At 40.3% G+C, this 12,034-nt stretch overlaps 1 protein-coding gene across 1 annotated transcript in view; it reads right to left on the reverse strand.

The window, feature by feature from the left end:
• Window positions 1–12,034, reverse strand: part of Gab2 (GRB2 associated binding protein 2) — a 225,620-nt gene that overhangs the window by 36,280 nt on the left and 177,306 nt on the right. The window contains exon 3 of the mRNA XM_052158471.1: window positions 7,933–8,173. Coding sequence (XP_052014431.1) covers window positions 7,933–8,173 — 241 coding nt within the window. The remainder of the gene's footprint in view (window positions 1–7,932; window positions 8,174–12,034) is intronic.

Here is a 12,034-nt window from a genome sequence, read left to right on the forward strand (position 1 = left end):
TCTACTATGTTCATAGCAGCTTTATTTGTGACAGCCAGAAGCTGGAAACAGCCCAAATGTCCCATGACAGAATGTGGTTCATTTACACAATGGAACACTACTCAGCTATTAAGAATGAGGAGATCATTGCTTCTTGGCCTTTTGGCTAAGATCAAGTGAAGAATGAGGACATACTGAGTTTTGCAGACAAATGGATGGAATTAGAAAATATCATCCTGAGTGAGGTAACTCAGACACAAAAGGATAAGCATGGTATGTTCTCACTAATAAGTGGATGTTAAAAAGTACAAAGTTCCCAAGATATAGTCCACATAACTCAAAAAGGTCAACAAGCTGAAGTGCCAGGATGCCTCACTTGGGAGGGAGAACAAAGCAATCACAAATGGTGAGGGAAGGAAGGAAGAACCTGGGAGGGAAACTGGGTAGGTAGGGGGGAGAGAGGAATATTATCTGGTATTGGATGAGGGAAAGGACTGAAGCCCCGAGGGCCAGCAGAAAGAATGGAAACAGGCAACCTCGGGAGATAGGAGTGTGTGTGTGTCCCTCCAGAATGCACCAGAGACCTGGGAGGTGAGAGACTCTCAGGACTCAAAGGGAGGGACTTTAGATGGAATGACCGACAGTAGAGAGAGGGAGCTTATAGAGCACACCTCCAGCAGGAAGACAGGGCATCAAATGAGGGAGGGGGGCCATCTCATAGCCACAACTCTGACCCATAATTGTGTCTCTCTGAAAGAATTACAGGGATGGAAATGGAGAGGAGCCGGAGGATCAGAAGGTCCAGAGACAGACCCAAAGTGGGATCCAGCTCAAGGGGAGGTCCCAAGGCCTGACACTATTACTGAGGCTATGGAGTGCTCACAAAAAGGGACTGAGCATGACTGCAGAAGACCCAACAAGCAGCTGAAAGAGTCAGATGCAGATATTGCACCCAACCAATGGACAGTTGCAGCTGACCCCTGTTGTTGAATTAGGGAAGGCTGAAAGAAGCTGATGAGAAGGGTGATCCTGTAGGAGGACCAGCAGTCTCATTTAATATGGACCCCTGAGATCTTTCAAACACTGGACCACCAAACAGGCAAGATACAGTAGCTGATATGAGGCCCCTAACATTCATACAGTAGAGATTGCTGGGTTTATGTTCTTTCAGTGATGATGCACCTAACCCTCAAGAGACTGGAGGCTCCAGGGTGTTTAGAGGTCAGGGTGGTGGTGGTGGGGTGGTGAATGGGGACATCCACGTAGAGACAGGGGCATGGGGAGGAGGTACGGGATGTGGAACAGTCAGAGAGTAAACGGGGATAGTGAGGGGGAATAAAATATAGAGTGTAAAAAAATAAAAAATTAATTAATAAACAAACAAAAATGAGGAGACTCAGTCTAGAACCAGGTGCTGTGGCATCTTCTGAGATGTGGTTTTAGGGTCCTGAGATAACCCAAGGCTCCCATCTCAGGTAATCCCTGATAGTCTGGTTCCATCAAATGGCTGCACAGATGTTGATGTTCTGTGGCTCTCTAAAGAACAAGGCTACTGTGCTGAAGCCATGGAGAGACCCTGTTAAGCCTGTTGCTTGTCAAATGGTGTGAGCAGAAGTCACCAGAGTTGCTGCGGGTGTTAATCCTATCTGTTCATCATCAAATAAAAACAAAAAGCATTGGGTTCAGAATAAAGTATTATATATGACAAGTTTATACTAAATGAGGACAAAACAAACAAACAAAAAACCCTAAAAGTATCCTTTTAAAATTAGGAACAAGACAAGTATGTACATTGTCTCAGTTCTTAATCAGTATCATTCTTGAAGTTTTAGTTAAATAAATAAAACCAGAGAAAGAAGTAAAAGGGGGGTACAAACAAAAAAGAAATAAAATTATGTTTATTTGCAGATAGTACGATCCTATACCTAAAAGACCCTAATGCTTCTGCCAGCAGATTAGATCTGGTTAACACTTTCAGCAAAAAAAATTAAGGATACAAAAATCAGGATACAAAAATCAACATTCAAAATTCAGTACTTTTCCTATATTCTAAACTGATTTTTTAACGAATGTAATCAAGGAAAAAACCATTCATACAACTTAACAAAGAAACAAGCAAACCCAGAAATGAATATAACCAAGGACATAGAAGTAGTGCAGAGGTTGCCTTGACGAACCCCTATAGCTACTTCTAAGGGCAGAAAAACAGGAGTGTGAAATGAGATACCCACCTTGTTTCCTCATAGTCCCACCCCTCAGAAGGATTGTTTCATTTTTAGTCCAAGTACAGCTCTGAACATCCTCATCATACCTGCTTGAAGTCAGTAACCAAAGAGTAAAGGCTAAGTGAAAGGTGGCATGGGGACTGAAGTCCAGCAGAGGCTAGATTGTTGCCTGAGTGTTCTAGAGGCAAAGGATTTTGTAATTGTACTGTGTGTTCTGAAATGGCTGCTTCCCATGGTCTTAACTACTCAACATTTCTGTAGATATGGAACCTTCTTTCCTCAGAAACCCACACTATGGTAGCTTTATTTACATAGATGGTCACAGTGACACACCACTGACAATAACTCATATTCCAACAGTGCCCTGATAGGCAACTGGAAGCAGGAAAGATACAACCTAAAGAAGACATCAAAACCTGCACCGTTACCTTCCCAGCTTTGAACACTACTTCGAAACAACACATAACACAAAATAGACCAGCAAAAAGATTCTTTTAAACCATAGATTTACATGAGGGCTTCATTGGTCCCCTAGACATTATCATGAGCTGAATCCTCTTTACAGACAAGCCATACAACATCTAATTAATATGAATAGCAATTCAAAGCCTTAAATCAGGTATTACTCTGGGTAATACCTGGGTAATTACTCTGGATAATTGCTTCAGGGTCCAGGAATCTAAGAAAAAGAAACTTCATTTTACTGATATTTTTTTAAGAAAGTATTAAATTTTATTTAAGTTCATCCAAAAAAAAAATCCATGGCTTTATTTCTTTTTCTTTCTTGATAATGTTGGTTTTGGTAACAGGGTGACAAGACTCACAAAATAAATGTGGAAGGATCCTTAGTATAATTGGAGAAAAATCAGCATTAATTCCAACTTAAAGGCTTCATAAAACTCAGCAGTGAGACCATTTAGTTCTAGGTTTTTCTTCTTGGCAAGATTGATTCTCTTTATTTGAATGGTATTTACTATAATAGCTTCTATTTCAACCTTAATTTTATTTGCATATTTTCTTTTTCCTCCTTGGTTAGCCTACATAAAGGACTGCTACTCTTATTTGGCTTTTCAACACCCAATTTTTTGTTTCATGGTTCCCTATGTTTTCCTTTTTTTTTTTCTTTTAGTTTGTGTTACAGGAATGTGTGAAATGGCTCTATATGCTTTTGTGTTTTAACACTTGGTCCTCCAATGGTGGCTGTTTTGGAGTAGTCTGGGTGCTAACTAGAGGAAGTCAATTAGTGAGGAGAGCGCAGGCGTTCACAGCAGTGCTATAGGATCGACTTCTAGTTCCATCTGCTTCCTGACCTGCTGAGATTGGAACAATAAGATATGCCACACACACCCATAGTTAAGGCAGAGCTGCTCACTACCATGCCTTTTGCCATCATGTCATGAATTGTATCCTTACAACTTTTCAGAGATTTGGGGTTTTGCATTTTGTATTTGAGACTTTGTCTATAATTATGAGTTGTACTAAGAGAGGCATAGTTTGATGTGGTTTGTGCTCTCAGTGGAACTGAAATTTCCAAAACGCTCTTCAAAGTTTCTCCACTGCTTCTAAAGCTCACCTTTACTTCCTCTAGTATGCATTTTTTTTTTGTTTGTTTAAAAACCCATTGATCAACATTTAAACATTTAAAGTCTTCTTAGGCTGGCTCTCAAATCTACATTTATTTTCATCTGTTCCTATACACTAAATTTTCTTAACTATGGGTCAACATTTTTACAGCTTCTTCCCAAGTCAAACTACATGGTGAACATCTTCTGTTTTTTTTTTTAAAGATTTATTTATTTATTATTATATGTAAGTACACAGTAGATGTCCTCAGATACCCCAGAAGGGGGTGTCAGATCTTATTACGGATGGTTGTGAGCCACCATGTGGTTGCTGGGATTTGAACTCAGGACCTCTGGAAAAGCAGTCAGTGCTCTTAACCGCTGAGCCATCTCTCCAGCACCCCATTTTCTGTTTTTCAGTTTACAATTCTTTTAAATTTCTTCTTCTTATTGCTATTAATATTAGTCAATCTACAGCAGGGTTTTGTTATATAGTATAGGTCAATCTTGAATTTGCCATGAAGCATAGTCTGGCCTTGATGATCCGTCTCACTCTCCTGAATATTGGAAGTACAGGCAGTGTTATCATACCCAGCTTGTTCAAGTGTTTATTTTTCATATGTGATTTACCCATTAACTTCAAAAAGCAGTAATATACTAGTTTAAAAATATACAGCACAAGGCGAAAAATTCCAAATGCTATGAGAGAAAAAAAAGAATACAATAATAATCATGGAAGAAATTAATTCTGGCCAGGAAGACTATCAGACTTCCAGAGGAGTCAGTGGGTGGGACAGGAATACTCTAGCTGTTAATTCCAGCAGAGATTTTTATGCATTTGTTCTTGAATGCTTTAGCAGATCATGGGAGTGGTAGTCTATGGAAATGTTAATATTTTATAAAGTCTTCTACTTAAAGTGTAATTTGTAGACAAGCTGCACTGGGCAGTATTTGATATTTATCAGAAAGACAGGCTCTCAGGACCCAGCCTAGGCATACTAAGCCAGAAAGATCATTTCAATAAGATCTATAGGTATTTCAAAATGCTAATAGTAGGTTCTGAAGTCTTCATTGAATCATGTTTGTGATCTCTCATTCTGGGCTCCCAAGCAATCATATGTGCCCTAGAAAAGGACATATTCTCCAGACAACTGAGTGTCTGAGTTCTAGGTATTTTCTATTTTATGACTATTAGTGAGCTTCTGCATTAGCTAGCTAGTCTCATACTGCAGATAAGGGAACTGAAGGTGAATGTGGTTAAATAGGTGGTCTAAGATCTCAAGGCAGCAGCAGAGCCTGAATTTGAGCTGACTATGGCTGATTGTTGAAGCTTGTACCATTATTTTCAGTATAGCACCCTGTCTATCTCTCACCTGTGATTCAGAGAGGCAAGTGATGCTTATAGGTCCGTCATGCACTAATTCAGTGCCCTGAGCTACTTCACTCTATCTTTTTAGCTTTCATCTTTAAGTTAGTAGAGGACAAACTAGTGTTGGGAGCCTCTCTTGTGTGGTGGTAACTCAGAACAGCAGCTTAGTGTCATGATGTAGAGAAGATTACAGAACGGAGGCAATCAGAGTCTAGCGCTAACCCTGCTATATATTAGTTGTATGCCTCTGTTTTATCACAATAAGGCAGAGATAACTCAGCCACATGAGTTGTTTTTCAATGTGTTTTACTGGTTCAAGTGACATCATGAAAACATTTCCACACATAAGAATTATATTAATACTTTCATTTGAATGCATGTGTCTTATTGCTGTTCCTTTTTCTGTCAAGAGAAACCATGACCAAAGCAACTTTTATAAAAGAAATCATTTAATTGGGGGCTTGCTTTCTGTTTAGGAGGGTTTGTCCGTGATCACCATGGCAGGAAGCAGATAGGTGTGTTGCTGGGACAGTAGCTGAAAGCTTTACATACTGATCCTCAGGCAGCAGGCATAGAGGGGGGCAGGGGAGGGGAGGGGAGAGAGAGGAGAGGAGGAGGAGGGGAGGAGGAAGAAGGGGAGAAGGAGGAGGAGAAGAGAGAGCGAGCGAGAGAGAGAGAGAGAGAGAGAGAGAGAGAGCGAGAGAGAGAGAGAGAGAGAGAGAGAGAGAGAGAGAGAGAGAGAGAGAGAGAAAGAGAGAGAGGAGGAGTAGGAGGGGTAGAGAGAGAGAAGGATGAGGAAGAACAGCAGCAGCAGCAGCAGCAGCAGGAGGAGGAGGAGGAGGAGGAGGAGGAAAGGTAAGAACAGGAGAGAGACTGGACCTATCATGAGCTTTTGAAAACTCAAAGCCAGCTCCTAAGGCCACACCTCCTTCAAGAAGGCTTCACTTACTCCAGGAAGGTCATACCTCCTAACCTTTCCCACACAGTTCCATTAACTGGGAACCAAACATTTAAACATATGAGCCTATCATTCAAACCATCTCTCTCTCTCTCTCTCTCTCTCTCTCTCTCTCTCTCTCTCTCTCTCTCTCTCTGTGTGTGTGTGTATGTGTGTGTGTGTGTTTGGAAGTTAGTTTTTGCCTACCACTTTGTGGGATCTGGGGATTTAAATCAGGTATTAGACCTGTGCATAAGTAATTCTACCTATGGAAGCGTCTTGCTGGTCTTTTGCCTTAGGTTTTTTTTTTTTTTTTTAAGATTTATTTGTTTATTATACATAAGTACAACGTAGCTGTCTTCAGACACACCAGAAGAGGGCATCGGATTCCATTATAGATGGTTGTAAGCCACCATGTGGTTGCTGGGAATTGAACTCAGGACCTTTAGAAGAGCAGTCTATGCTCATAACCACTGACACATCTCTCCAGTTCTCAGTCTGGCCCTGCTTGCTCTGGCCCCACTCGCTCTGGCCCAAAGATTTATTTATTTATTATATGTAAGTACACTATAGCTGTCTTCAGACACACCTTAGAAGAGGGTATTGAATCCCATTACAGATGGTTGTGAGCCACCATGTGGTTGCTAGGAATTGAATTCAGGACCTCCAGAAGAACAGTCTGTGCTCTTAACCCCTGAGCCATCTCTCCAGCCCCTTTTGCCTTACTTTTAAAAAACAGGAATTATACATTACTAAAGTAATTTAGAAACATAATTTATAATCTGGCTATGGTATCAATTAAAAATTTATTCTGACAAAACTGTGTGCTTGTTTCTTCTGACAATGAGAACAAAACTAATAAAAATAGGTATAGGTTGTGCATCTACAATGCTCTCTAGAATACCCCAAGATAATCGATACAATTTCTATCTCTGTTGTCTAGTCACAGCATACCATGACACACAAGAGTGTGGGCGCTCGAAATAAGTTGTCATGGTTAATCTTGACTGTCAACTTGACAACATCTAGAATCACTATGGCAATATATTTTTATGTTGTTGATGAGAGTGTTTCTAGAAAGGTTAAACTGAAAAGAGATGATCCAATCGGTGTGTATGGGGAACCATTCCAGGGGATGGGGTCCTGGAGTGATTCAAAAGGAGAAAGCAGGCTAAGCACTGGTATTTATCTCTGCATCCTGATTTGTATGTAATAAAACTAGCTGCCATGAGCTCCTGTCTTTGTTGCTCTGATACTGTATACTCTTTTAAACTATCAGCCAGAATAGACCCCTCCTCCTCTTCTAAGTTGCTTCTTATCAGATAGGAGAAAAGTAATTAATACTGATATAACAGTGTGATTGAATTTAACATTTTTCTCATTTAGCTAATGTAAGGCTACATTGGCACATTTAAGGTCACATGCATACATATGCACACATATGAATGGTAGTTGAGGAACAGCATAACACTAGAGCTGAGATCCAAGGAATCTCTCAGCAATGTTAAGGGTTTCTAGCTGAATTCTTAAAGCCAGCAAGAAATTGACTGTTACACTATGGTTCTGAAACTTACCCTAATGCTTCTTAACCCCAAATCAAACAAATATTTTATAACATGATTGCTGAAAATGAGATAATAATTTCTCTGGAATTCAATGATGACTTAGTAGTAACACCGATCAAACTAAAAATAACAGTATAGGTTATATAAACAATAAAATGTTTTGTTATCTTTGTGTTTCTTTGTCTAAAAAAGTGAAAATTTTACTCCCTTGTCTTTAAAACTGAAATTCAGGGACTAGAAAGTAATAGGCCCTAAGTGATCACTTTTCTGCATAGTGGCCACATCAATCTCCTACCTTGCATTTTCTGTCCTCCTGCTTATGCACTGGTGCAAGTAGAGATACTCCTGAGGTGCACTGGTGGACAAGGCAGGCTGCATGTGGCTTGACACAGGGGGCTCAAACGTGAACAAAGTGGGCTGGCTAGAGTGCGAAGGGGCTGAGGACTTCCGTTCCCGGAGCAGATGCTGACTGGAGCTGAACTCAGCTGGCGAAGAGCGGGGGCCATGACTGGCTGAAGAAAGGTTTCTCAGGGAGTCTGTGAAAAGAAGAAAGGGCTCTGTGAGTAAAATAAAGTAGGGAAAGTGTCCTTATCCTAAAGACCGTTGTCAGAGAGAGAGAAAGTATTCTGATAAGAGATGGCTGCCACATTCTCTCCTTCACGCATTCATTACCTCTGTCTTCCCAGGGAGCCAGGTGGAGCCTTGTGGTCATCTTGGCTGAATGGGAGATGAGTTACACCTCTGAAAAGCTCAGGAGTAGTCAGTCTGAAGGCCAGGTGATCATAACCTAGGATCTGTTCTACCCCAGGGGGTTTGCCTATCCATTCCCAGAGTGACCCTCCCATTGATAAGACTAGACTCTGGATAGGAGAGCACCATGCTTCCTTCCTGTAGGTGGCTCCGGTGGGGAGCATGAAGTCTGGAGTGAATGTATACTGCTGACATGCCCATGGCCTTGTCAAGGACCTCAGTGACTCTGACCCATGAGCCTTCCTCCCGTGAGATTCAGAGGCATGGCAAGACCTTCCTCTGGTTTAGGTAACAATGTTTATGAATAAGTGACCACTGTGTGCAAAACTGGCCAGTGTGTACAAAAATTAGAAACCTTAACTTCCCCTTCCTGGATGTCTGCAACCTAAGGCTTTTTCCCTACAGAGACTTCCTACCCAGACTAGGTAACTTCTCCTCCTGTGTTATACATAACAAACAGGGTTGGGTTTCTGGTTTGAAAGTGTTCAACAGAAAGCACAGTCCAAGATCCTAGCTTTTCTATATGTCTGTATGTTTTTTCTTGGTAGCCTGAAATTCATATGTAGACAAGTTAGTCTTTAACTCAGAATCTTCCTGCCTCTGCCTCCTGAATGCTGGGATTAAAGTTGTGCACCATCATGCTTTGCTGGCTGTCCTTTCTTTATTCCCCTGTCACCCCAGTTATAGTTTCCAGGACTAAGAAGCCATCTAGTGCATGACTGGTTCTTGCTGTTAGTACCTCCCTCAAAGCTTCTCGTTTTGCTAAATGAGACACTGCTTACTAAAAACTCACTGATTAAGGCCTAGAACTATGCCTTGTGTGATGATAAAACCACAAATAAAAGCAGAGCTGTCCCTTTAGACAGCCATCCTGGTACTCTTCCCTATCTTTTAAGGGCAGGTTTGTTCTCTCTTTCCACTGGCCTTCCTTTTTTTATTTCTTATCTCAAACTCTCCTCTGTTGTATTAGAAAGGAAGTGAGGTATTTAAGGACAGAAAAAGGTTTAGAGTACACAAGCCCAAAGCATTGTTCATTTGGCTTACTCTCTAAGCTTAGTCCTCATTTCCTTAGTCTGACCTACTTCCTGATTCCTCTCTACACATAAACAAAGCAGAAGGAAGCATCATCAGCCCCTGATCATAGCAGTCTATTTGGGGGTGGGGAGTGATTCTTTGACTCTTTCTTCTTATGCTGTTCCTTCATACAGGATTCCTGCTCTATACTTCTAGCAAGCCAATATGAAGACTTCAAGATCCTATACAAATATTACATTTCCACAAAAACCTTTTTGAATGCTTTTTTTCTTTCTGGGAGCTGACAGGTTTTAGCCAATGCTTTGTAGACCTATGGCCATTCTGCTTCCTAGCTCTTGGTTTCTGAGAACTGTGTCAGTGAGAATATTACAATATAGTCCTGGTATTTATTTAATAAAGTCCTACATAGGGGGTTCTTAGTCTATGATTACATAAACAAAAATTTGTTATTTAAAAATTCCAACAGTGAAACTTATATCCTCAAGAAATAAAGGTATAAAGACATAAGTTCAGATAATGTGCTAGATAGGAGGAATATTTTGGGAGATGATGGCTTTCCAGAGTCATTCAAATCCTATCAGAAGAGACAAGGTTCTTTAGCTACTCTGTTTTCTGACCTATTTCAGGCTGTACTATCCATATGACCCAAGGCAGGATTACCAGCTTATTAATGTTCTATAGTATTAACTACACTCTAGTCATTCTAAGTACTAGAAAGGGCATCTTCTGTCAGAACCGAAGAGAAAAAGTCAGTGAGCCTCTACAGAGAAACTGTTCCATGATAGCCATATTGATCTCCAAAATGAATACCCATAAAAGGTCTTGTAGTGACCTGGATGTTTGTTAACAGAATCAATGCATTTATTATTACATTAGATTTGTAAAATTAACTCTCTAATGGTGGATGAAAGAGTGTTTATACTAGGGACAGAACAGTCATGGTACCAGGGGAGGAACATAAGCTCTGTCTGAGAAGACACAGGGGAGGTGTAAAAAGAAACCCTTTGATGAGCTTCCATACTCTCAGTTGACTTTCTTGGATTCCTCTTGCTTTATCTATCTCTTAATTCCTCAGACTCTAGTTTTAGACTTTCCTATAACTTCCCTGTGACCCTAAAGCCTTTCTCTGGAGGAATAATATTGCCTATTATAAAGCTTTAAATGCTACCCAAATGATGATAACTCTCAAACTTCAATCTAAAGCTTAGTCCTTCCAGAGCTTCCTACTGTATATCACCCCTGGCCTCTTCCTTTATGTCCTATCAGCTGGGTAAGCTCAGAGACCTAAGCCCACCTCCATAGTCCAACACCTTCTGTCTCAGGAAAGCACATCGTCAAACCCAGAAGCCTAGTCACTCTCTGACTCTCCCCGGCTTCCCAACATCCACGTTAGTCTGCCATTGCCACACTTAACAATGGCTTCCTGTTCTCCTGCAAATGACTTCCAGAGATCTGCCTCTATTGAAAACTACCTTCTTGTTTATTTATTCCACAGTATTTCTTACCAATTCTCTTTGTACTTCAGAGGATTTCTAGAAACATATCAGTCTTTCCCTCATCATTTGGCTCCTCAGGCATTAGATTACAAACTCAGTGAATAGAGAGAATCCAACACTTTCATAATAGTTGTGGCCTTGCATCATACCTACTGTATAATACAATTTAATATTTGTTGACCCAAATATTATGTATGTGTGTGTGTGTGTGTGTGTGTGTGAAATCAGGCAATTAAACCTAGCATCAAGTGCTTTTACCTGCTGAATCTTCTCACAGGCCCGAGTGAGACAATCTTGACATGTAAGGTAGATACAATCTTACATGCTGTTGGTAAATGACATATGATCTAATTGTCTCTGTATCTTCAATACACGTAACTATCATAGCATACTCAGTGCATGTTTAATGAGAATTCTGAATAAATAAAAAGATCTTCACTAACTCTACATCTGACAGAGGCCTAATACTCAAAATATACAAAGAATTCAAGAAGTTAAACAAGAATAAACTAAATAACCCCATTAAAAATGGGGTACTAAACAGAGAGTTCTCAACAGAGGAATTCTAATGGCTGAGAAACACTTAAAGAAATGTTCAACATCTTTAGTCATTAGGGAAGTAGAAATTAAAATGACTTTGAGATTATACCTTAACACCCATTAGAATGGCTAAGATCAAAAACTCAAGGGACAGTATATGCTAACAAGGATGTGGAGTAAATCGAATACTCTTACATTGCTGGTGGGAGTGCAAAACTTGTACATCTACTCTGGAAATCAAGTTGCCAGTTTCTCGGAAAACTGGAAATAGTTTTACCCCAAGACTCAGCTATACCACTCCTGGGCTGAAAAGATGTTCCACTATACCACAAGGACACTTGCTCAACTATGTTCTGGATATCTGTAATATCCAGAAACTGAAAACAAACCAGATGTCCCTCAACTGAAGAATGGATAATGATAATATGGTTCATTCACACAATGAAATACTACTCAGCTAATAAAAACAAGGATAACATGAAATTTGTAGGCAAATGGATGGAACTAGAAAAAAATCATCCTGAGTGAGGTAACACAGACATAAAAGAACATGCATGGTAAGTTCTCACTTGTAAG

The sequence above is a fragment of the Apodemus sylvaticus genome, chromosome 1 (assembly GCF_947179515.1).
Source record: "Apodemus sylvaticus chromosome 1, mApoSyl1.1, whole genome shotgun sequence".
NCBI lineage: Eukaryota > Metazoa > Chordata > Mammalia > Rodentia > Muridae > Apodemus > Apodemus sylvaticus.